The sequence below is a fragment of the Ixodes scapularis genome, unplaced genomic scaffold, assembly GCF_016920785.2.
Source record: "Ixodes scapularis isolate PalLabHiFi unplaced genomic scaffold, ASM1692078v2 PGA_scaffold1__304_contigs__length_218370807, whole genome shotgun sequence".
NCBI lineage: Eukaryota > Metazoa > Arthropoda > Arachnida > Ixodida > Ixodidae > Ixodes > Ixodes scapularis.
The window spans coordinates 155,800,784-155,822,735 of NW_024609846.1; the positions used below are offsets into that span (position 1 = coordinate 155,800,784).

General features: G+C 44.6%; 1 protein-coding gene across 1 annotated transcript in view; it reads left to right on the forward strand.

Annotated features, from left to right (window-relative positions):
- The first annotated feature begins 4,011 nt into the window (after positions 1-4,011).
- The window catches only part of LOC8053036 (switch-associated protein 70), a 37,318-nt gene continuing 19,377 nt past the window's right edge, over positions 4,012-21,952 (forward strand). The window contains exons 1-6 of the mRNA XM_040215005.3: positions 4,012-4,264; positions 11,855-12,021; positions 15,254-15,440; positions 18,163-18,366; positions 18,874-19,020; positions 20,103-20,208. Of these exons, the coding sequence (XP_040070939.1) occupies positions 4,133-4,264; positions 11,855-12,021; positions 15,254-15,440; positions 18,163-18,366; positions 18,874-19,020; positions 20,103-20,208 (943 nt within the window). The 5' untranslated portion in view covers positions 4,012-4,132. The remainder of the gene's footprint in view (positions 4,265-11,854; positions 12,022-15,253; positions 15,441-18,162; positions 18,367-18,873; positions 19,021-20,102; positions 20,209-21,952) is intronic.

Below are 21,952 nucleotides of genomic sequence, written 5' to 3' on the forward strand. Positions count from 1 at the left end.
ACGGAGCTTTCAAGCAACCTGTGTTTCGAAACACCATCCACTATATGCCACCTTGTGCCAAAAATATGCAAATTAAGTGGAGGTTTTGCAAACTTAGCATAAGGGATCAGTTTTATCTTGTACGAGTGTACCGAGGAATGTGAGATAAGGTGTAGGAGAAAAGCAGTGGTCTTCAAAATTTGATAATGAGTTTTGCACTCACTGCGTATGTAGAGGGGCAGTTTTGAATAGACCCGATTTTTAGCATCTCTGATTCAATACCTTGAAGAAGGTATGTCCCGCTTGAGTGTGGGATGCTGTAGGTATCTGTTCTTATGCTCCGAGTGAGTAATCGGTTATGTATGCCGCACGTTTTGATAAGTAGGAGTAAACTGCCGTTATAGTACAGGCTGTGGCTAATGCGCTGGTAAAGCGGCTAGGTTGTGCTAGGCCTAGAAAAAATATATTTTGATTAAAAAAATATCGTTCGCTCTTTCAGATTTATTATATCAATATATGTAGTACGGCTCAGGGGGGTGTAACGTAAGGAAGCTATAATTGTGGAATCTTTGCAAACGTTCCTCAGAGAATGTTGCAGACGTTCTATGGATGTTTAGGGAACGTTCTTAAAACCTTGTTAGAATGGTGATTAAATGTCCTGTCGTGCTCAGAATGTTCAAAAAATATCAACCAGAAAACATTCCCCGAATGTAGCGATAAGTGCCTGCGCCACATTCTGACAACGTCGATAGAATGTTCTTACGTAAATTAGCAACATTCAGAGAATGTTGCAGAAGTTCTTTAAATGTACTGAGAACGTTCTTAGAACCTTGTTAGGATGTTTCTATGTTGATTGAATGACCTGGTAATGTTCTATGTCGTTCTCAGAACGGTCTAAGAATATCCTTTTGAAGACATTCCCCGAATGTAGCGATAAGTGCCTACGCCACATTCTGGCAACGTTGATAGAATGTTCTTACGTAAATCTTCAACATTCCAAGAATGTTGTCTATGTTATTTTGAACATTCCCCGAATGTTCTCAGAACGTTTTCGTGCTACGTGGGTTGTTCTGTACTCCAAGATGAGTTGTTTTGTACATTGAGGAGTTGGAGATGAGTAGTGAGTGCCCGTGGTGAATTTTGATCGGCTCCGAAAAGAATACACCCAAGATGTTGCGTGAAGAGCTGGCTCACATGTCCTGCGTCCGAAACAGAAGTGGCATTGTGCGACAGAGTTTCCGAAAGGTCAACGGGATCGGGACCAATGTCTGGCTGCAATTCCTGTAGACCATTTACGGGCACCTCGGAAAGCGGACGCTACCTGATTTATATGCTCCTTGCATTTTGTAGAAAGTGATTACATTGAGTTCGCAGGTGTCAAAAAGGAAATATCATACCATTTAATTCAGCGACGTGTCGTCCACAACATTTGTTTCTTATTTTTTTTGTGTGTGTTGCTTTCTTCAGTAATAATTGTAAAAAAAAGAAATGTAGACATCGGAAAATATTTGAAAACAAAAATAATAAAAAAGGTTTCACGGTGGATCGAACCCGGTCCTACCGCCTGTGAAGCGGACGTCTTTCCCACTGAGCTACTGGGGCATATCGAAATTGGGGGCTCTCTTCCCCACGACCAACGTGCTCTTCCCTTAATAATAATTCAGCTGATAAACTAAGTTGGAAAGTTTGCTGCCGATTTTCCTCTAGCAAAAGCACTCCCGGGTCGAAGTCGGGATGCACCACGCATTGGCGACATTCTCACCTAGTAAAGAAATCGTACGCGTGCATATTCAACTCGAAGTAGACACGTCGTGCTTGACGTTTGCGTGAGCGATGTCTTCAGCCACGAGAAGGGAGCTACGGCTCGTCAACCTCTTCGTGCAAATCGGCTTGGTGGTCGGGCGTGTCGTACGGGATGAATACCAATTCTTTTGACCAGTCCCAAATTTCTCTTTTAAAGGCAGACAAAATTCGCCGGTACCGCGAACGACAGTTCTGAAATAAAGGTCCCACGCCCGTCGTCCGCTGCCATCGCCGTCCCTGCGAGTCCCACGAAACGCGAAACGACGCACTCACAGAATGCTTCCGGTTGTCTGTGGAACTTTTTTTTTCAATCAACGTATTTGCAACTTTTTAGAAGCCACAAAAAATGGGTTTAATATTTTTTTCTATTTTTAATATTGAGCGCGTGCCTTCAGTGACCCACGACTTTGATTAAATTTGGTGGTCGCATCGATACCTTAGAAAACGGCCCGTGACCGCGGAAAAGAGAGTGAGCGAGACTCGAACCGGCCAGTTCTTGATCGGCGGTTTTCGGGCGGAAAGAAACCGAATTTCGAGCCGCAAATTCTGTTCTGGGTAGTTGAGCTCTCATATGTCACGTACAACTAAAAACCTCGGCGAGCATAAATACCCTGTCAGTGTCCCTTTAAATTAAATGAAAGGCGCAAACTCGGAGCGATCGCTACACGCTGGCAGTTCACGGCTAACGAGTTTGTTCAGGGAAAGTCGACGACAGCCCTCTGCCTTTTTCCGCTTTTGCGAGTCCCCTCGCCCAGACTGGTATCGCGGTCCAGTGGACCGGCTACCCCCCAAGCACAACTGTAGTCATGCTGTTACATGTCGCGATCCTGGCGGTTTGTCGTAGAAACAGTAGAAATGCTAACGAAAAGCTGCGACTAGCACAACCGAACGCGAGTGTCGCAGCCGTCATGGCGTCCCAACTTCTGGCTGCCGAAGCTTCTGTGGACTGCAGTCTGCAGTCTGCAGCCTTCGGAGCAGAGTAGCGCAATCTAGAACGCCGCCTCTCGGCGACTAGCGGCGAACGCCCGGAGGTTCCAACTGTGGTCAGAAATGCATGGAGAACGTGAGAAAATCGTTGTTTCTTCAGTTTTGTGGGGTTGTACGGAATGGCAATTATTTTTGACATAATAATGGAACATTTTAGAATAATTTGTGCTAAGTTTTGTGCCCCGCAAGGACGTGACTTTTTTTAAAAAATTGCCTGAGCGGCATCATGCAGCAGACGACACGGCGACGTCACACCATTCACCTGACCCGCTCCGGCCAACCCGAAAAGCCCATCTCCGCTGCGAGCAAAAATCGTCTGCTTCAAACGCCATTGCGTTGGAAATTGCCTTCTCAAAATTTGCACACGCATCCGATATTATTAAAACTTTGATAAATGGTTTAGTGTTTTACTAACTTCACGACAGACTAGTTTTGAAAAGTGTGAACTCGCCGTTCATTTTTTAATCAGCCGTGTTGTGTCGATCTCCATGTATTCTTCCATGGGGCGGGCCGCCTCCTGGAACCCTGAGCACCACGTGACTCGCGCCGAGCTGCTCTGTCGGCCATGTTGTCGGCAAAACACGGGGTTCAAAGGATTGCGCTACTCTGCTCCGTAGGAGCTATATAGTGCTCTACAGTCTGCTACACTGGAGAGCGACCTGCAGCAGAGCAGGCGTTTGCCGCATACGTCACAGCTGTTGGGGCGCCGCCAGGATCAGGACGGGAAAGAGCATGGAACTTCTATGACGTCATAAGGCGGAAATCGAGGCCACTTTTTTGAACGCGGTAAACTTTGAACGCGGTAAACAATTGGGTAAACACACCACCAGTCGGAGCCGCGTTCCAGGCACCATAAACCCGTGTATCACCCCCTCTCCCTCCGGAAACCCCACAGGAATTTTTAACACCAGTAGACAGCGGCCCAGATTGAGAACTATGAATAAATCCCTGTTTTATATTGAGATGAAAGCGTCGAAGGCTTGAATAGCGCTATACACGCTGGCTAGGTGGCGCAAGCCTCCTTCTGAACTTAGACGCTTTATTCTTACAGCATTGTCTACTCGTAGATCTTCCTTCCTACGCCACCGGCGCCACCTTACAACGATTGATTTCAAGCAGAGGCATATAAAATATATACCACTATAATCACAACTTAAAAATAATAATAAAACGTTAAACATCAGTTTAAGAAGACTACAATGTATTTAACTATATTTGTTTAATTATGTCCTTACGTCACTGGTAGCAGCTGTAACTCAACAGGTGGTGTGGAAATCGTCTGCCTTGTTTACTTGTTTAGGATTTAGATTAGTCTTTTGCGTGCGTCCGTGCGTGTGTGTGTGTGTCTGACTCCTCCGTGCGGATGGCGAGCACGCTTCTCGTGAACGACAACGGGATGGGCCATCTAGAAACGGACGTAGCGAACGCAATTTGGCACGCCTTCGACACACTGGACGAAGGAAGTTCGGGCAAAGTGGCCAAGTCCCGTCTCACGGTAAGCTGCTACAGTCTGCACGCCCACATTTGACACTTCGGGCCGCAGACAGCAATCGGGATCTCAAATCAAAACCAGCGTGAACGCGATATCGTCTCATATTTTGCGCCGCATGGTCACCAAAAAGATCTCGGCGGCGATTCAGAACGGAGCCTGCAAAGCCCCCTCTTTTTTTCCCTCTATCTTTGTGTTCTTTACACTTTCTACTGTCACGTTTTGTGCCGTCGTCAACTGGGGCAGCTTGCGGCCCTCTTTAAAACTCGCTTTCCGAAGTTTAGGCTCGGCTAGTGTGGACTGCTTTCGAGCCGAGCGCGGGGGCCCGAGGGCTTAGTAACCACGCACGTCGGTCGTTTCAGGCTCCAGCCTACAGGATATGCATAAAAGAGGCGAGAAGAGAGTAAACGTGGGCTGTACTAATCACCGGCGGGAGATCAGCCCACAAGGTTACCTTACAGTGTCCCCGTTCGTTCAAACGGTGTCACTTTGGCCTGGCACGATATACCGTCTTCTAGCAAACCCCCCATGCTACTTTAAAAATCGTCCGAGGCTGTTTAACGAAATATTTCGTGTCGGTGGCGAAACATGTAGCGTGACTTGGTGACTTTTTAACTTGAGCGTTCAAAAGTGACAAAGTCCAAACTCGTGTAGGGTATGAGGGCAGTTTCACAACCATAGCAAGAGTGTGTAAATCATTTTAGGAAACGGTTCTTTGAGAGTGTCATCCTTTATAAATTTATTTCTTACATCGAAAAAAAAAAAGAAACTACTGTTGCCTCTTGACAACCAACACAGCTGCTCGTATGCATCCCTGGCGGTCGTTAAAATTGTGTAGATGTTTCTTTTGGATTGACTGCACTCGACTGTATAACTGTCAAATTCCTCTCTTCACGCTGAAATGGATATTGCACTCCAGGATTGTGTCCTCTCGGCATTGTAGTGATTGAATGGGTGTATCGCAGAATGTGTGGTGACAGTGCCTGTGGAGAGACGTAAGGGTGCCGAAACAAAACTTGACGGGCATCAATTCAAGATGGGATGGAGGGATGCTTGGGCCGTGGTGATGTAAAAGAGCAGTAGTCGTTGTCCTTTTTTTTTTTTTCCTGATAGTTTTTTTGTTGTATGGGTAAACATATGTGGCACCCAACTGTGCTTTCCCAGAACGACATTGATGTATGTTATTTCGTGGATGATGAGGGACGACAGTGTCGTGTCAACGGTAGGTGTGTACCTCTAGACTTTCCTTGAATGCAGGGACCTAGGTAATTTCTATTGTTAACGGATGCCATGCTAATGAGAGCTAAGGGTGGACTTGCACCAATCTACGGCTCTACTTCAAAATCTTGATTTTCTTCTTGTTCACCCCATTGAGAAATGTTGTGGAATCGGTGCTGCCATTCGGGGCATGTCAGGATTCGGTTTGTTGAGGCATGACTGACAAGTACAAAAAGTTGGTTTGAAAAGCAAATTTTGCAGAACTGTACTGAATCATACTTTAGTTCAAATGAACATTTACTACAATAATTACTAATAGAAATATAAAAACCGACAACATAATTTCAACTTAAATGACAAGTCGTTAAAAAAAAAAAAAAAGTATATTGTATGTTCCTCTCCTTACCTGTTTTGCCTTTCCAATTAATTAGGCATGCATAACTGCTTGGGTCCTATGCGGAGAGCAAGTCGTCTGCTTGTACCGCATTGGTTGCGTTGACGTCAGAACGACGCCGAGTTCTGATTGGCCTTGATTGGGAGGTTAGTGGGTAGACCTCAATTCTAGATGCCTTGAGATCTACCCACTATTTTGTGCCATCAGTCAATAAGACCTTGGCTTTGTGACATATCGCAACCCCTATGTAAGAAGCAGACAAGCTTGCGCTCTGCATACTCGTCAAATGCAAAAATTGGTTCGAAGTCTACGAAGCGCACCAATTGGACTCGCGACCATGACGTCGTGCTTTTGTCACCAAAGTTCTACCGGCGCGCTCTGCGAATGTTCTGCTCCAACTTTGTGTTTGATCAATCTAGAGCCCCAGAAGCTTAAATTGAGCAGAGCTGTCCTTCAACATTAAGGTGTTTCAACAATAGCGAACTCATCAATTTAACATAGGCATCTACTATAAGCTGATAAGCTTATTGCTACCTAAGCTATGTCAATAAAACTCGGTTGTGGACTGTTACGAAATAACCAAATAAAAACTGTTCTTTTTTCCCAATTATACTTTTCGATTTGTTAAAATTACGTGAAAACCTTGAATTCCAGAAAAATTCCTTAAAAAGCCCGATTTCTCCACAATCACTAGCTTTGAACAAAGCTCCGGATTTTCACAAAATATTAAACCTGAAGACAAAGGACCCTTCTTACCTATACAGCTCCCGTCACGTAACACCACTTCCACTTCTCCCCTCCCCTCTCTTCTCTCCCTATATCCCTTCCCTCTCTTTCCTTACCCACATCCCCTTCCTCCTTTTCATCGCCTGGTTTCCCCTCCCAATCACTCTCTCCCCTCCCCACCTACTTCCCCTTCCATTCCTCTCCCTTCCTCCGTCGGTGCAGTTTTAAGGCCCGTTCACACTCTTGCGACCGAGTACGACTGAGAGAGACGAGATCCCTTAAAACTTGTTAAATGTTTTTAGAATGAGGGAACACACTGGGCATCGTGGCGCCATCTATGCGGTGACCCTGGAACTGCATTTCACAAGAGCGAAGGTTTTGCGGGATTTCATAGGTCAAATGTGCGTAATACCCATAGAAAGGCTTGTTTATAACATTGACAAAAGTTTTTCGAGCCAAGAAAGAAAAGATAATGCGCGAGAAATAAAAAAAAATATGCCGGACCGCCGAGTTTACACTGCTTCCCAATAGATGGCGCCAGTATGTTTTCTGGTTTAAGAAGTTTTAAGGAACCCAGGTTTAAGAGGTCGCAAGAGTGTGAACGGGCCTTTACGGTGCGACCAACCCATCCCATCAACCCCATGAAGTGCTATTGCACCTTCACTGCACTTGACAAAATGTCTAATCCAGGCGATTTAAACAATATGTTCTTTACTCTCATAGCCGCATCCCACTTGAGTGACAAACAGTGTTGCAGAATGGGCACCCCCATTCCATTCCAATTCCATTCCAGGGAATTAGAGTTTTCGATAATTCAATTCCTTTCAATTCCTAGGAATGGAGACACTGAGCCCATTCCCACTCCTGGAATGGCTGAATCGTTCCATTCCATTCCTTTAATTCCTAAACGTAAAAAATTGGCACTTGACAGCTACATTTTGTTGCCGGCATAAGCAGCATAAAGCTGACATTATCAAATGCAGAGACAATTGCAAAAAAAAAAAAAGCTAAATTCCTCAAAAAAGCGCGGATTTTTACTAAGCGGACTGCTGGTGGCAGAAAGTGTTTATTTACATTGGACTGCAAACATCGAGAAAGCCCCTTGATATGTCGATGCTTGTTTAAGACATCGGTCTCGCGACCATGTGGCTCACAACAAACAGCAAAACTTAAATCCACTCATTTTCTTTTCTTTTTTTAACTTTTCTGCATTTGACTTTCAAGACATATGCGGCCAGCGTGTTTGTTTGACAAGACCATAAAAATATCCATTTCGTGCGTGACGCAGGAATAAGCTATATTACTGCATTCTTCAAATACAGCAACACGGCTAGTACACTGCTGGAAGCGACTCCATGCACAGCGGCAAGAACACATCCTCTGACAAAATGCAACCTCTGCGGCGCAGCACGAGAGACCGTATAGACCATGTCACGAAACCTGTTTTAAAACACACAAGTTCACGCTTGCTTTACGAATCTCAATATTTCTTATCATATTCAACTCATTTTTCGGCTGGTTCGCCTGCCCTTTTCCACCCTTCGCATACTCATTCTCGTGTTTCCTCTTCAGATGGCGAATAAAGTTCGATGATATACGCCGACTGCACCGTGTATAATTTTGTTGCACAACTTTCAGCGTGCAGCTTGTTTATTTTCTTTGCGACTAATGTACAAAAATGTCTTCTACGATGCCATGACTCGATCTGTATTTATCTTGTCTTCTCGTCCGAATTGTGATGTTCCTCTTCGCGCTGATCGAGTGACGGGTTCAGGCAGCAGACGGTACCAACCAATTCATTCTTCTACCTCGGTGTGGGTTGTTCCCGTTGTGGCGACGGGTCGGGAAGTCAGCGTTGACAAAGCTCTTCATATCAAGATACAATTAACGGAGTAATACCGCACCGTTCGAATTGACATTCCCCGTGTTTCCTCAACAACACCGTCCAACTGACTTCTCACCGCCTCAAATAGGGTCCAGGACAAGGAGCACGAATGCAGACCGTACAGCCGAGACGCGCGGAAGCCAAAACCTTAGTGGCAGCTAGCACCCAGCTCTCCTTCTCAGTTGCCCTCACAGCAACGGTCGCGCCTCGTCTGGCGCAGGACGATCTTTCTGCAGGTCTAGTCAGTTCGGTCACACCAAGAGCGGTGACAATAGTCTACTTCACCTTACGATGGACCTCAACAGACAGCACGAGAGCCATCGAAACCAATCCAGTGCTTTCCGAGTGTCGCGTGACCCTGCAATCCCGCTCACGGTGCTGGATTGCCTAGGGTGACTCATAGTGTCCGCAGCAGTCCATCGCACGGTGAAACGAAGTATTCAGAGACTAAAGTCAAAGGAAATGAGCGGGAATCCGCTAGATTGCTTGTAACTCCTACCCACTAAATATATAACACAGAAAACAAGCATCGGAACAAAGACCAAGTAATAGGCGGACTTACACTACAAATGCAGTATAAAAAAACAAACCTCGGAGCAAGGCGCAAGAGGAGAAGAGGGAAGTGAATCTCGCTTTGTTTTATTGCCCGAAGCAAACCCACATTTCGCACTTCAAAGGAGTGCGCACGAATGAACGTGGAAGGCAGCAGGGTTGGCTGCTTGCTAAACAACGCGCCTCGAACTATAAGAAAACAATACCTGATCATCTTTCGACGGCGCCCGAGTCAACGAGTTATCAGAGCTCTGTGAGTTGTGAGTCGCTTCCGCTCCCAGATCTCAGTCTGTGCGCGTGCGTGCATTCTACAAACCGTCGCAACAACAACAGAAAAAGCATGACAAGAAGGACGATGAGGAGTTGTGCATGGCGCGGTTTCTTTCTTTGCCGCTCCCTTTTCTTTTGCTTGGCGCTTGGTTTCTTGTTTCGCTCTCGTGTAACGCCATCAAAGCCCGACGCCTGCGTGTCCGTGAAGGGCGCCACTTTCCCCCCCTTTCCCCCTTTGCTCTTTGCTTTGAAGCTTGTTTTTTGTATTGCATTTTTTTTTTTTTTTTTTTTGCGTATAGGTCTGTTAGGACTTTTCGCGGGCTAGCCATTTCCCGCTCATTTTATTTCTGAGCAACTGACTCACTGACTGGCTCGATTTAGCTGACCGTAAGCACTAAAAAGAAAAAAAGGAGAACCGTGCCCATTCCATTCCCATTCCATTCCGGGCAATATGCACCTAATTCCATTCCCATTCCATTCCCCTCAACGTTGCCGCCATTCCATTCCCATTCCATTCTGAGGTCGTGAAAATGCGGAATGATTCCGGAATCATTCCAACTCCAAAGTGGCAACTCCGCAACACTGGTGACAAACGGGAACAAACGACAGCGACACACAATAATAAGCTACAGACGACACCGACAGGCAGCCTGTTTCTCGGAGTCCGCCGTCCCACCTGGCGGACACGACACCAGAACACTGGGACAGAAACTTGTTTCCTAGTGGGACTGGAGTTGCCTACAAAGCACATAAAAATACACAGACAAACAGAGTCTGACGACGCGGTTTTCGTGTTTTGCTTTTTGGGCATAAAATGCGGTGACAAACATGGTGAAAGTGGAGACTATTACTTTATTTCTTGATTAAAGCTTCCGCTTGCTTTCATTTGCCGTTGGTGACTTTCCCCAAACAGTTGTGACAATCGACACAAAACATTTTCCGAACTACAATTCCTGAATCGTTCCTTTTTTGGGTCGTTCGAGGCATTCTAGGTTAGCGCCACAGAATTTCAAGCCGATTTTGAGAATGTTTATAACTTCATATCCGAATGATAGGGGCAGGCTTTTTTGGGGGACAATACAGAATCCCTATTATCACAGAACGTGATTGCAGGTCTCTCGTCTGCCGGAATGGCTTGCCGGAATGTCGAGTCCTACTTTGTGGTGAGCAGTCTTACTTGGGTCAGTCCTCGAACATGGGTGTGTCCATCCTGAGGTAGGGGCATAGACCTCGGCGTCTTGAAGCACCACCCCGCGCACCAAGTTTTCGCGAGCAAAACTAGCCACAGCAAATTCCCTTTCGCAACACTACCGCCAGTAAGCAAGCCATGCCCGCACCCACTACGAGCAATCGAGGGACTGGAACTGCGGGAACAATCAGTGGCCGCCAAGGACTTCTCTGAAGGTCGAGCGTCGGAGCGAGCCAGGGGAGGTACAGAAGGAAGGGTAGAAGGGTGGATTGAGAGGCAACAGAAAGTACAAGCGGGCGAGGAGGATAAGGTTGTCTCCAAAAGATTTTCCTTGGTAAGACTGCTTGCTGCGTTTCAAGTCCAACGACAGACAAGAACTTGTCCATTGCCGATCATTTGTCGGCGCTTGTCGGCGTTTGTCGGGGATGTTAACTGTCACAGTGGGACAGTATCAGCGACACAGAACTTTGTGGTGTCGTGGATAAAAATTGGTGTTTTTCGCTCTAGTGGGACGAGGCTATCAGGAATTATTGTTTAAATGTCTTTTTATGAAATGTGTACAATCGCTTATATACTGCATTTTGTGCATTACAGGACCATAGCAATGAAGGTTGCTGACAACTTTTTATCTTTTAATTTTATTTTATTTTTTAATACATCAACCTGAAAAGCCACCAGAAAACACAGGCAAAGGTTGAAGTTCTTCAAATAAAATACTATACCCTGTTTCATACTTAGTGTGCAACGCTATCAAAGCTACTGGCGCGAGCGCGTGGCTTCATCTATGGTTTTGTTTGCTCGAGAACACGTGCAAATGATCAACGATATCAAGCCCCACGCTCACGCCGGTAGCTTTAACAGCGTTGCACACTAAGTATGAAACAGAGTATAGTACTACACTCCACGTAACCTTAGAATGGACCACAATGGATGGTACAAGCCATACCAGCCAATTCAGCGCTGCAAATGTGTTGTGTGACTACACGCCGCACATATCGCTCTTCCCGGATGTAATGGGACACTTTTGCGGCATTGGATTTGCTTCAGTTGTTTTGTAACATCTTCCGCGGTTCGTTGCGAGTTGATATGGAATATTCAGTTTGTATTCCTCTCTGGGTGGCATCATTCAGCAAAGGCTCCTGCAGATTTACGTCTTACACTGTTGGTTTTCAGGATATTCCAGATCGACGTTTAATTATGAGAATTGAAATTTCCATGTGGGACGTTCCATGCAAGAAAATGGCATAGTTTGTTTTTGCTTATGTGAAAAAGTTTAATATACAAAAAGCTTCTTATTTTTTTGTAAACACAAATAATGTTTTAGTGATGCCAACACTTGACTGTGCTCCTTTTATCTTGTAGGTATTCACGTCTAGCCTGGGAACAGTGCTTGGCTACACTAGGGCGGAGGCGGCCCTGGAGGAGTACTGCAGCACACAGTCCCTTCTCTTCGACCAGTACATGCTCTACTTGCTCAAGGAACTCTTCTCGGGCTTGCCAAGCACATTGGACCTCAAGACCCTAAAAAAGTAGGGCCCCATGCTTTCTTTCTTTCTTTCTTCTTTTTTTCCTGCAAACAGGTTAGTGTTTGTTGGGTTCATTTGTTTACTTGTTCATGCGTGTTCACTTGTTTCCCAAACAGCTTCTCTGTCCTGGTCCTACCGGCTCTCGGCGTCACTGAAATCCTTAATATCTGATTTAACAAATTCTAAAATTCTTGCTAAATTTAGTGGGTTAACTTTTTCAGCTAAATTTGCCGGGGAAATTTATCGCTCAGTTTAGCAGAAAAAGTTCCCCGCTAAATTTAGCAGAAAAATTTGCCCGATATATTTAGCGGGGAAACTTAATCCGCTAAATTTAGCAAAAAATTTAGTGAAAATTTTCCGCTAAATGGGATCGGAGGAGGAGAGGGAGCATGCCCTCCCCTGTGTACCCTTCCCTCCTCCTCCTCAAGAGCTGCACTCTAATTCGGCATTACAGAGAATAGTAAATGTCTCACGTTTTCGTTTAAACCTTAGACTTTTGCGTGTAGTAGTCGTTGCAGTGTACAATTCACGGGTACGGACACAGGCGTCCCCAACCCCCCCGACTGGCTGGAACAATTTTGTAGTCATTCAATATTTGTCTCCCTTTACTAAAAAAAGCAACGAAAAGGTGTATGATTTGAAGAGGGGGTTTGACTCCCAAATCACTCCCTTGTCTATGCCACTGCAAGAGGACCTCGTTTTGGGGCACATTTTGGGGAGAACTTTTTTCGACAACACCAGCACCAAAACAAAGGAACAAACATGGCTGGTTTATTCCCCACCCCAACCCGAACAGCTATTTTTTGGTGATGACTGAGAGGGATTCTACGCAGATTATCTCTGGGAGTGGCGAGAACTGTTGCCATTGTCGGCAAAATCGTGTGTTGAGCAGAAACGCTTGAATGGCATGTACTTAACGGGTTTTTTTTTCTCACAGTGGCAGATTACAAAAAGGGTGTGCGGCATGCGTAAGGAAAATAAAGTGGAAACTTCCAAGAGAGGCCGGAATGCATAAAATGTAAAACCGCAAAATATGTGCGGAGAACTGCTCTGAGCAGGTTTTAACAGTCCAAGAGAGAGGCAGAAAATTTCTAGCTCAGACACGGCATGAGAGTCACACCAGCTGCGTCATCATCACGAACATGGTGGTGGCCTGGGAGTGTGTTAGGGAAAGGTGTGTATACAACATAAAAATAATGATGAAACATGTACGGACAAGCACAGGCAGGCAAATATTGACAGGCTCTACTCAGCATTAAGGTAACCCTTCACATAATAGGAATGTTGAATTTCATTGGCCATCCAGATCGCAATTGCTTCTCATGTTTGAAATAAAACACATGTAGTTTCCAAGGTTGTTTTATATTAAGGCAAGCTTATTGTTTTCTGTTTATGGCTGTGAATTTTGGAAATGCCTTCTCACCACTTACCACAGGCACTCAATGCTCCCTTTCCATGCCAGTACATGTACAGTCAACACGGATTGAAACCTGAACGCCGGAACGCGTGGCCATCGACACAGGCTGCTCCACCGGGAGGGCCCCTGAGAACTAATGAAAATGTGCCGGGGTGCGAGGGTGCGGGTCCTACTAAGATGAGCTCGACCCTCGCACGGTGCGTTTGGGACTTCCGCGTTTCACCGGTGGTGCGCTGTAAGCGCTGTCACTTGGGGTGCTTTTGTGAGTCACACCGTCGCTTGGTCGACACCGAGCGGCCGCTTAACCTGACTATAGCTCTTTGTGATAGGCCCTGCTCAGACAGGGTGATGAATTTATTCCGCTCCGGACTTGATACGCCTGGCATATCGGTGGTTACCAAAAAGAGTGTCAGTGAGCAATTTCTCGCTTTTTATAAGAATCGACTGATAACATTGCACTAAAACATGAGCATTGCTTATAAAAACCGAGGCATCCACGTCGGTCTGTTGCAGCATTTTTTTTTTTCATAAAGAGTTTGGTTCTGCCAATAAACAAATTTTATTTCGCCTCTATGACGTTTCATTATTTCTCAAAAACCGCGTGTGGCACATTGTTCACCGGAGCCCCAGCGTGGTTCCGGTGACACGTCATCTAGCACTACGTGTCTTCTGTGCTCGAACTGTTTCAACTTTCATTTCGCCCTTGCGATACACAAAGCGATAAATAATGAGAGTGCTGAAGAGATATCGCTGGGCATCCGATGCACAAATCGAGTGACGGTGCTTTGTGTATCGGACGTGACGGCGCTTACAGTGCACCACCGGCGAAACGCGGAAGTCACAGACGCGCCACGCAAGGCTTCAGTTCATCTTAGTAGGACTCTCACCCTCGCACCCCGGCGCATTTTCATTAGTTCTCAGGGGCCCTCCAGGTGGAGTAGCCTGTGTCGAGGGCCACTTGTTCCAGCACTCGGGTTTCATTTCGTGCTGACTGTACATTCAAAAGCTGGCAAGCTGCCAAGCTCAAGCACTACAGTATCTAAAGCTGATTAATCAGTTGAATGTGGATGCAGAAAGACAACCCTTAGCACGTTTCGAAGCCCTGGGTACTTCATGTATTCACAAAACTCTGATTGCAATAGTTATCTCGTCATTAGGTCCAGTTGAAACTTTAGAGATGGCCTCATATATAGAGAAGTTGTGGGACATTTCAGACAGCAAAAACAATCCAAACACTGTCGCCAAAAGACAGCAAACTTGGCAGCCAAAAACTCATCACACTGAAAACAAAACTTTAACCCTCAAAAGGCTCTTTATGGTTGAGCTCTCCCCAACATGATATAGCATATAAAAACCATGTTGAATTAACCTGAGACTGGGGTAGAGAAGAAACATCCAAACGTAGAAGGGACAGAAAATAGACATGACGACGTCTTAAGAGTTGAGACGTCGTCCTGTCTATTTTCTGTCCCTTCTACGTTTTGATGTTTCTTCTCTACCCCAGTCTCAGGTTAATTCAACATGGTTAATATTCACCAGCTCGCCTGCACCCTTACGATTTTTTCTATGAGCATATAAGAACTTAGATAAGGAAGTGCCCCACTACTTTCAGTGTTACACAACTATAACCCCCACCCTTAAAATACATCGTCTAGCTCTACCATGCTGCTCTAAAGTACTGACCTGTTTGGGGTTATAGCCTAATTCTGGAAAATAAATTCAGCATATGTTAATCGGTGTTCATAAATTTCAACCGAAAACACCAAACCCTATAATATGACCGTTGCTCGACTGACACTCTCAATGCCTATTTTGCAGATACCAAGACCACATTGAAGAAGTGTGTTGGCTGGTCTGCAAGAAAAAGTTCCTCAACCGAGAATTTGTGGCCTTCCCCGAGAAATGTGTCATGCAGCTGTTCAGGGTGTTCTGCTTCCTCGGGGAGCTTCGAACGTCGCCAAAAGACATTACCGAGGTCGTCATGGTGGCAGAAGAAGTGGAAGAGGTCAGCTAAACGTCCTCCGTTCTAATGTTGCATTTTGCCCGTATCGTCGGCATAGTTGCATCTGTAGGCACTCCTACAATATAATTGAAAGGCTGCCAGTAATTGATATGCTTAATCAGGCAAACTTGCGATAACAATTAAAGCTAAAAGGTTCCCAACATCCCTTTACCATGTCTGAAGGGCGACTGACCTCCAGCAGCTTCTTGGTGGAGACCGCAGTGTCTCTCTCGCAGTTATTCTATAGTCAGTGCGATAATGTTGCAGTCACCGCTATCCAGACGAAGGGAATGTGATGCTGGTATGCAGCGAACTGAGCTACTGAAAGTTGGCGTATGCAGCAATGTGATTTCATTATTGCCCTATTGTCGTACATCTGTGCCCAAGTCGTTTTCCGTTCGTTCAAGCAACAATAACAGCGACTGGTTCAAGTACCACTTCCTCTTCTCCTTTCCCAAGCATGATCTTAAAGCAAAATAGTATGACATTCTCTCACATACAAGCCTGTTGTTTTCCTCTCTGTCCCTTTCCTTCTGATAATGTAACCCATCATGTCTCAAATTTTTTTTTTTTACAAAATTAGTTTTGTTTTAGGCTGGTCCCTAAAAGTTCCTTGAACACCAAACTTTTTTTTATTGTTCCTGTCCCTAAGTGATAGAATTCTCCAGTACAGTCAACTTCTTCAGCATAGCCACAGCATAGCTGAGTCATGCATTGATACATGTATTTTTTTGTGTGTGTGTTATTGCTAGCAATGTTCAAGCGAGGACATAGCCCAAAAGGATTCATTATTGAACCTTTGGCTTAACATGAATTAAGCTTACCATATATACTAGCAGTTGCAACACAGAATGCAGCGCAAAGTTTCACATGTGTAAAAAATTGTGAAATTGTAGTAGTAATTTTTATCAGGAACAGACATTTTTTTTAGGAAAACCATTGTAAGAAAACTAAAGTAATACCCAACAATTTTTTTTTTTTTTCACTAGGTATGCAGCAGAATGCTTAGAGAGTGCAACTGTGAAAACAAAATTTCCCAAAAGTGATTTATCGTATGCTAACATTGTGCTGAAAAATAAAATAGATGTTTTGCCTTTTATGTCGTCGACAAAATCTCAATGTTTTTTTATAAAGGACATCCGCAAAGTAAAAAACAATGCCTCAGTTGCATTACCCATTAAATTTCATTTAGGAAAAGCAATTAATAAGCCTTTTCTTTTGTCCCATTACCATTTTCCAAAACTAACATTTATGCCAAAATGTGGAACGAAAAAAAACACGTTCAGAGTGATCGAGCCTCTACCTTTTGCTTCAGCATTGATAGACCGAAAATAATTTGTGAAAAAAATAACTATGCAGTGTAAACAAACTAAACTTTCTGGGTATACTCTTTAGATGGTGGATGTAAGTATGGCGTTTTTAAAAATCAGTTTGTTTTGCAGAAATGTTTTTTTTTCTTCTGGGTAGTGCCCCTTTTCAGCTTGTGAACTGCCTTCTTGCAAGAATCTTGAGAGGCGGGAGGGCTTCCCCAAGATCAGAAAGCTTCATAGCACCTAGCCCAACCTAAGCAAAGTACTTGTCGTGATCTGTTGGAAGCGTGCGACAGGACAGTGGGGTTACGGTGAGGCCCCTGGCAGGAGTATCGCTTGTAGACACTGTGTATAGTAGCCGACCGTGGTTTCTAATGAATGTCGACTTACATGATCACCGCGCTGTACGAAACCTTTAAGGGCACTAGCTGCTTTTACACTGAGGTGAAAGTAGAAAATGCAGATCCCCACGATGCACTGGTGAAAAGAGCCAGAACCTTCTAATCCCCAGTAGACTTACCCGACCCTCTAGCAAGCAAAGAGCAATCAGGGAAAAAGGACGAGCTGAAAATACTTGTCATGTAGACTATATCAATTACTGACACTGGTGAATGTTGTGAGGTTGGAGTTACGGATTGTCGAACACACAAGCACTTCGTTAAAGCATACTCTTTGAGTATAGATCCACAAAAAATGTGACGGTATGTTTCCATTGCTGCCCCTTTCGCTGTGGGGTTAGATTGAATTTGAGCTGCAAGCCAATCTGCAAATATTGGAGATTTGATCTGACAAGAACTTCAAAGAGGGTCATGAAAATAATTCAAACTCTGCTCCGTGTTCCCGTTCTGCCCAATAAAACACTCCAGTGGCCCAGAGAGACACTTTTTGGTTTAAAACAGCCTGATTGCACACTAAACCATATAAAGCTTTTGTTTCTTATTTGTGACTTTTATTAAAGCAAATGAACTCCTTGATATTTAAAAAAAACAAAAAAAAAAAACACCCGGTTACATTTTTTCGCTAAATTACAGCGTCCGAGCACACAACACTTTTTTTTCGAGATTTGTTTGAAGTGGGTTTGATTCGCTAGCCCCTGTTGTAGTTTGCATCATCCACGTGACCTATTGAGTGTATGCGGAGCGCAAGTTCGCCTGCCTCTTGTACAGGGGTTGTCAAGAACACCAAGCTCTTATTAGCTGATTGAAAAAAGTAGTGGGTAGACCTCGGGGCATCTAGCATTGAGGTCTGCTCTCTGTCCTTCCAGTCAAAGCCAATCAGAACTCTGCGTCGTTCTGGCGTCATTGCAACCCCTGATCAAGAAGCAGACAACCTGCTTTCTGCTTTGAAGAGTTACTTCCAAGCTTGCATGATTTCAGTCTTTCAGAGCTAAATAGGGTATTGTTTGGTGTGTGCAGGTGACTAGCACATTTGTGAAGGCCTTAGGAAAGGAGTGGGACTCTGAAGACTTCCACCAGCTGGCTGCCTTGCTGCCAGTCTTCCACTTCCAGTCCTTCTTGACTTTCCTGGAGACGCGCTACACCTCGGGCTCCGAACCTTGTGGCCTGGTGGAGGCGACCGCCGAGGTCTACGACCTCTACATTGGTGACGTCATCAAGAAGGCAAGTTGGCACCTCGTGGCGCTTCTCGTTACTCTCGAATGCTGAAAAATAAACCTTCATCCAAACATCAGATGCCTCTGTGAAGCTCGCATGAATGGAAGCTTCACAGAGGCATCTCTTCACATGCTGCATCTTGGTATTCAATCTTTGGTATACGTGCCACCATGCCTGGCTCCCAGAATTCTTGTGAAATTCAACTGGACGTTTTTTAGCTGATGAATTACAAAACACAAAAAAAAGGTTATAATTTTGTGGCTTATGTATGTTATCCAAGCACTTTGAAAATAATTTTGGGGAGAGTTCAGTGTCCCTTTAAAAATTTTAGGCCGAAAATCTGTCGCATCTGTAATATAGGAGATTTTAGTCTTCATGACTAATTTAGAGGCAGCCATGCTTCGCACATACAGAAAGGCAAAGGGATGGCTCTTGCCCGAGACCCTAGCCTCATAATTGGGTGCCTAAATATGCTGACTGAGAGCACGCCCTGTGGCTCCATTTTCTCAACAGGGCATACTGAAGAAGAAGCTGTCATCACTAGGACTCTGGTGGGAGATGTACTTCGTGTTGCGCCCGCATCACATGGCCTACTTCGGCACGAAGGAAGGAAGCCGAAAGAATGGAGAAGTTGTCATCACATCGCGCACACGCGCCGAGGTGAGTTTGCAGCAGGTTTTATGAGGCTTCTGGAGATACTCGAGGTGCCAAGTTCGTTGGAAGTCTTCAAGAAAGCTGCCAAGTGCCGATGGTCTATAGTCGGTGGCAGAATAAGAGTGCAAGACAAACTCCTCCCGCCTTTGCACAGCAAACGCTGGAGAGGAGGCAGAGAGGAACTCGCCTCCTCTCCAGCATTCACCCTGCTAAGGCGGAGAGAGTGGAAGGCTGTGCGAGGGAAGGTTGTCCTGCACTCTTAACCTGTCACTGACTATAGCCTCGGCATTCATCTGGCATAGTGCGGGCTTCTTGAATTTTAATTGCACTTCTCCTGTGCTAGTCAGTAGGCTTAATATATTTTTGTAGTAAGACGTACAGTCGTATCTCGTTAATATAAACCTCGTTAATATGAATCCCCCTTTATAGGCTCTGTTCGGGGACGAACTGATTGAATACATTCATTTTACTTGCGTAAAGACTGGGGATTTCATTTAATTTCATTTAATGTATCGTTCCCTCAGTGCCCGAAGGAATTGCAGAGCAGGAAAAAAAAGTGACAATAACAAGGTAGAAATTACAGGTTAGGCACAACCAACAAGAACATTATTTTTATTGACAGTTCTAAAAACCTCAAAATCAGTGAGGCTGCTAGTGACTGATGCATAAGTGCACTGTGACAGAGTGTGTGTTTATTCATTCAGCACCACAACTTTTGGTGCTCTGTGAGTCTGTTAATCTGGGTAGTAAATGATACAGATAAAACTTTGTTTACTGAGATTGTATTCTCCAAGCAGTCGTCTTTGGTGCTATTTTGATAGGGAAGCAGCAGATAATCTGTGGCTTTTGGGAAGGTTTTGCATATCATTGCTTATTGTACAAAAGTGATTTGAAGATATTACTTTGTAGGGCACCATGAAATATCAGCGAGGAAGCAAAAAATAGGTGGGAACATAGCACTTAGCTTGTCCTTACCTCTTTTTATTCATTGTGATCAACTTGTAACTGGCCACTACAGCCAGGTTTCTTTCTTTTATCTCATGATAGCTGCATTTCGTAAGTCAACTTGCCCCAATTTCTTTTTTCAGCCCATCGGCGAGTCTCGCAAGGCACATCGGTTTCTTGTCACGACCGAGGACAAAGTTGTGGAGCTTTCTGCTCTTGACTACAAGTCTAAACTGCAGTGGATATCAGGTTTGTGGCATGCAGCATTGGTCTAATTAAAGCAATCGGGGAAGATGAAACAGACAGCTGAGTGACTGTTGACTGTATTTTGTCATGTATAAGGCCCAGGTTACCTCTCTTTGGTCATTCATGTTCAGTATTTCTCTTTTTTTTTTCGAAATTAGGTGCATGTTTTTCAGTATTTATTTCATATTTTAAATGAGGGCATTCATAAATGTAAGGTTTCAACTTTGTGGTTGCTCCAAGGAACAACAGAGATTGACAGATTTCTTTTTCACACATCACTTTACAACATGGCATGCATTGCCAAAAAAATCCACGGTCATTGTCATACCTTCTTCTTGCAGTTCTCCGAGACCCTATAAATATTTACAGCACTGTTGAGTTCTTTTAATGCCTTCATAAAAATATACACAAGTTTATCTTGCCTTTTTTTTTAATCTTCCTGCAAAGCTGAAAATCCGTCATCTTTGTTTGCTGATCTTTGGCGGAAGCAATTCTTCATTTTGTAGTTTACGTAACCAGTTTTACTATAGTATGCCTTTGCGAAAAGAGCTCTCTGGCCTCCGCCATTTTGTGACTCGAGCGACCCCTATTAGCCAGATATTTCTGCTACCTGCCCGAGCTGTGGAAACCCGGTCAGTGCAACTTTCCACCTGCTTTGTGCATTCGGAGTTCGTTGACTTTTCTTCAAAGATTTTACTTTATTTACCCGTTCAGGATGCTTATCCTTTCTTTGTTATCTTCCGCTGTGAGAACCAGTGAATACCAGGGCTCATAGCCTGCTCGACCTTCACCGGAAAACGAGTGAAGAAAGCAAACGTCAAGAAGCTCCATTCGACGTTTTTCAAGGATTATTTTCGTTGAGATGATCTCCAAAAAGCCTTCTTGGCTATGTTCCATTCCCGGTCTTCGCGAGAAATAGCTGATAGGGTCAAATTTTGGGTATGGGGATGTAATCGACACGTTTGCACGCTTGTTCATTTGCCTTGGTGCTGTGCAAAAAAGCAGCTCTCTTCAAAACGTGCCCCAAAACAAGCCAAATTCCGTCCGATCCTCGTGAAGTGACTCTCGTCATCACTGTGTATTGGATGTTCTGTGTTATTTGAGACCTTTCTCAAATCCTGTTTGGATAACGCAGCACCGTTGGGTACGTGCAATATATGTTGTTCCATCAACGAGACTCGTTGAATTTCATGTTGCAAGCGGGGAATACCCATGCATTTTGCTATCCTGTGTGGTTCAATATTTTCTACTGTTGTAGATTGACACGGCTAAGTGTACAGTGCCGTAAAAAAAAAAAGATATCCATAAAATGAAACAAACATTCCAGTTGCATTTGTTCTGTTGTGCACAGACTTGCCAAAAGTAGCTCTCGTTTCTTTCTTTTTGTTTCCAAAAATAGTTCAATGCTTTCTTAAAAACCTCGAGAATTTATGTTCCCCTAGAACACAAAAGAAACAATAAAACGCGGCAATTTAGCTGCCACCATCGTCCAGTATCGCGCCTATGCAGGCTGCCACAGCCCAGCGCAGTCGGGCAACACTGACGTGCACTTTCAAAACCAGGGACGTGCGCTGTAAATCGCTTCATTTGAGACTGCCGCTGAAAAGGACTAGGGGGGCAGCCTGTGACTGCAGTGCAGGGAAACGTTTTGTACTGGGATGACAGATGGCTTTTGAGTGAATATTCTTTTGGCAAGGCATTTTCTCAACATCTTTGTCTTCCAAGTTAACACTTATCTCTCCCCACT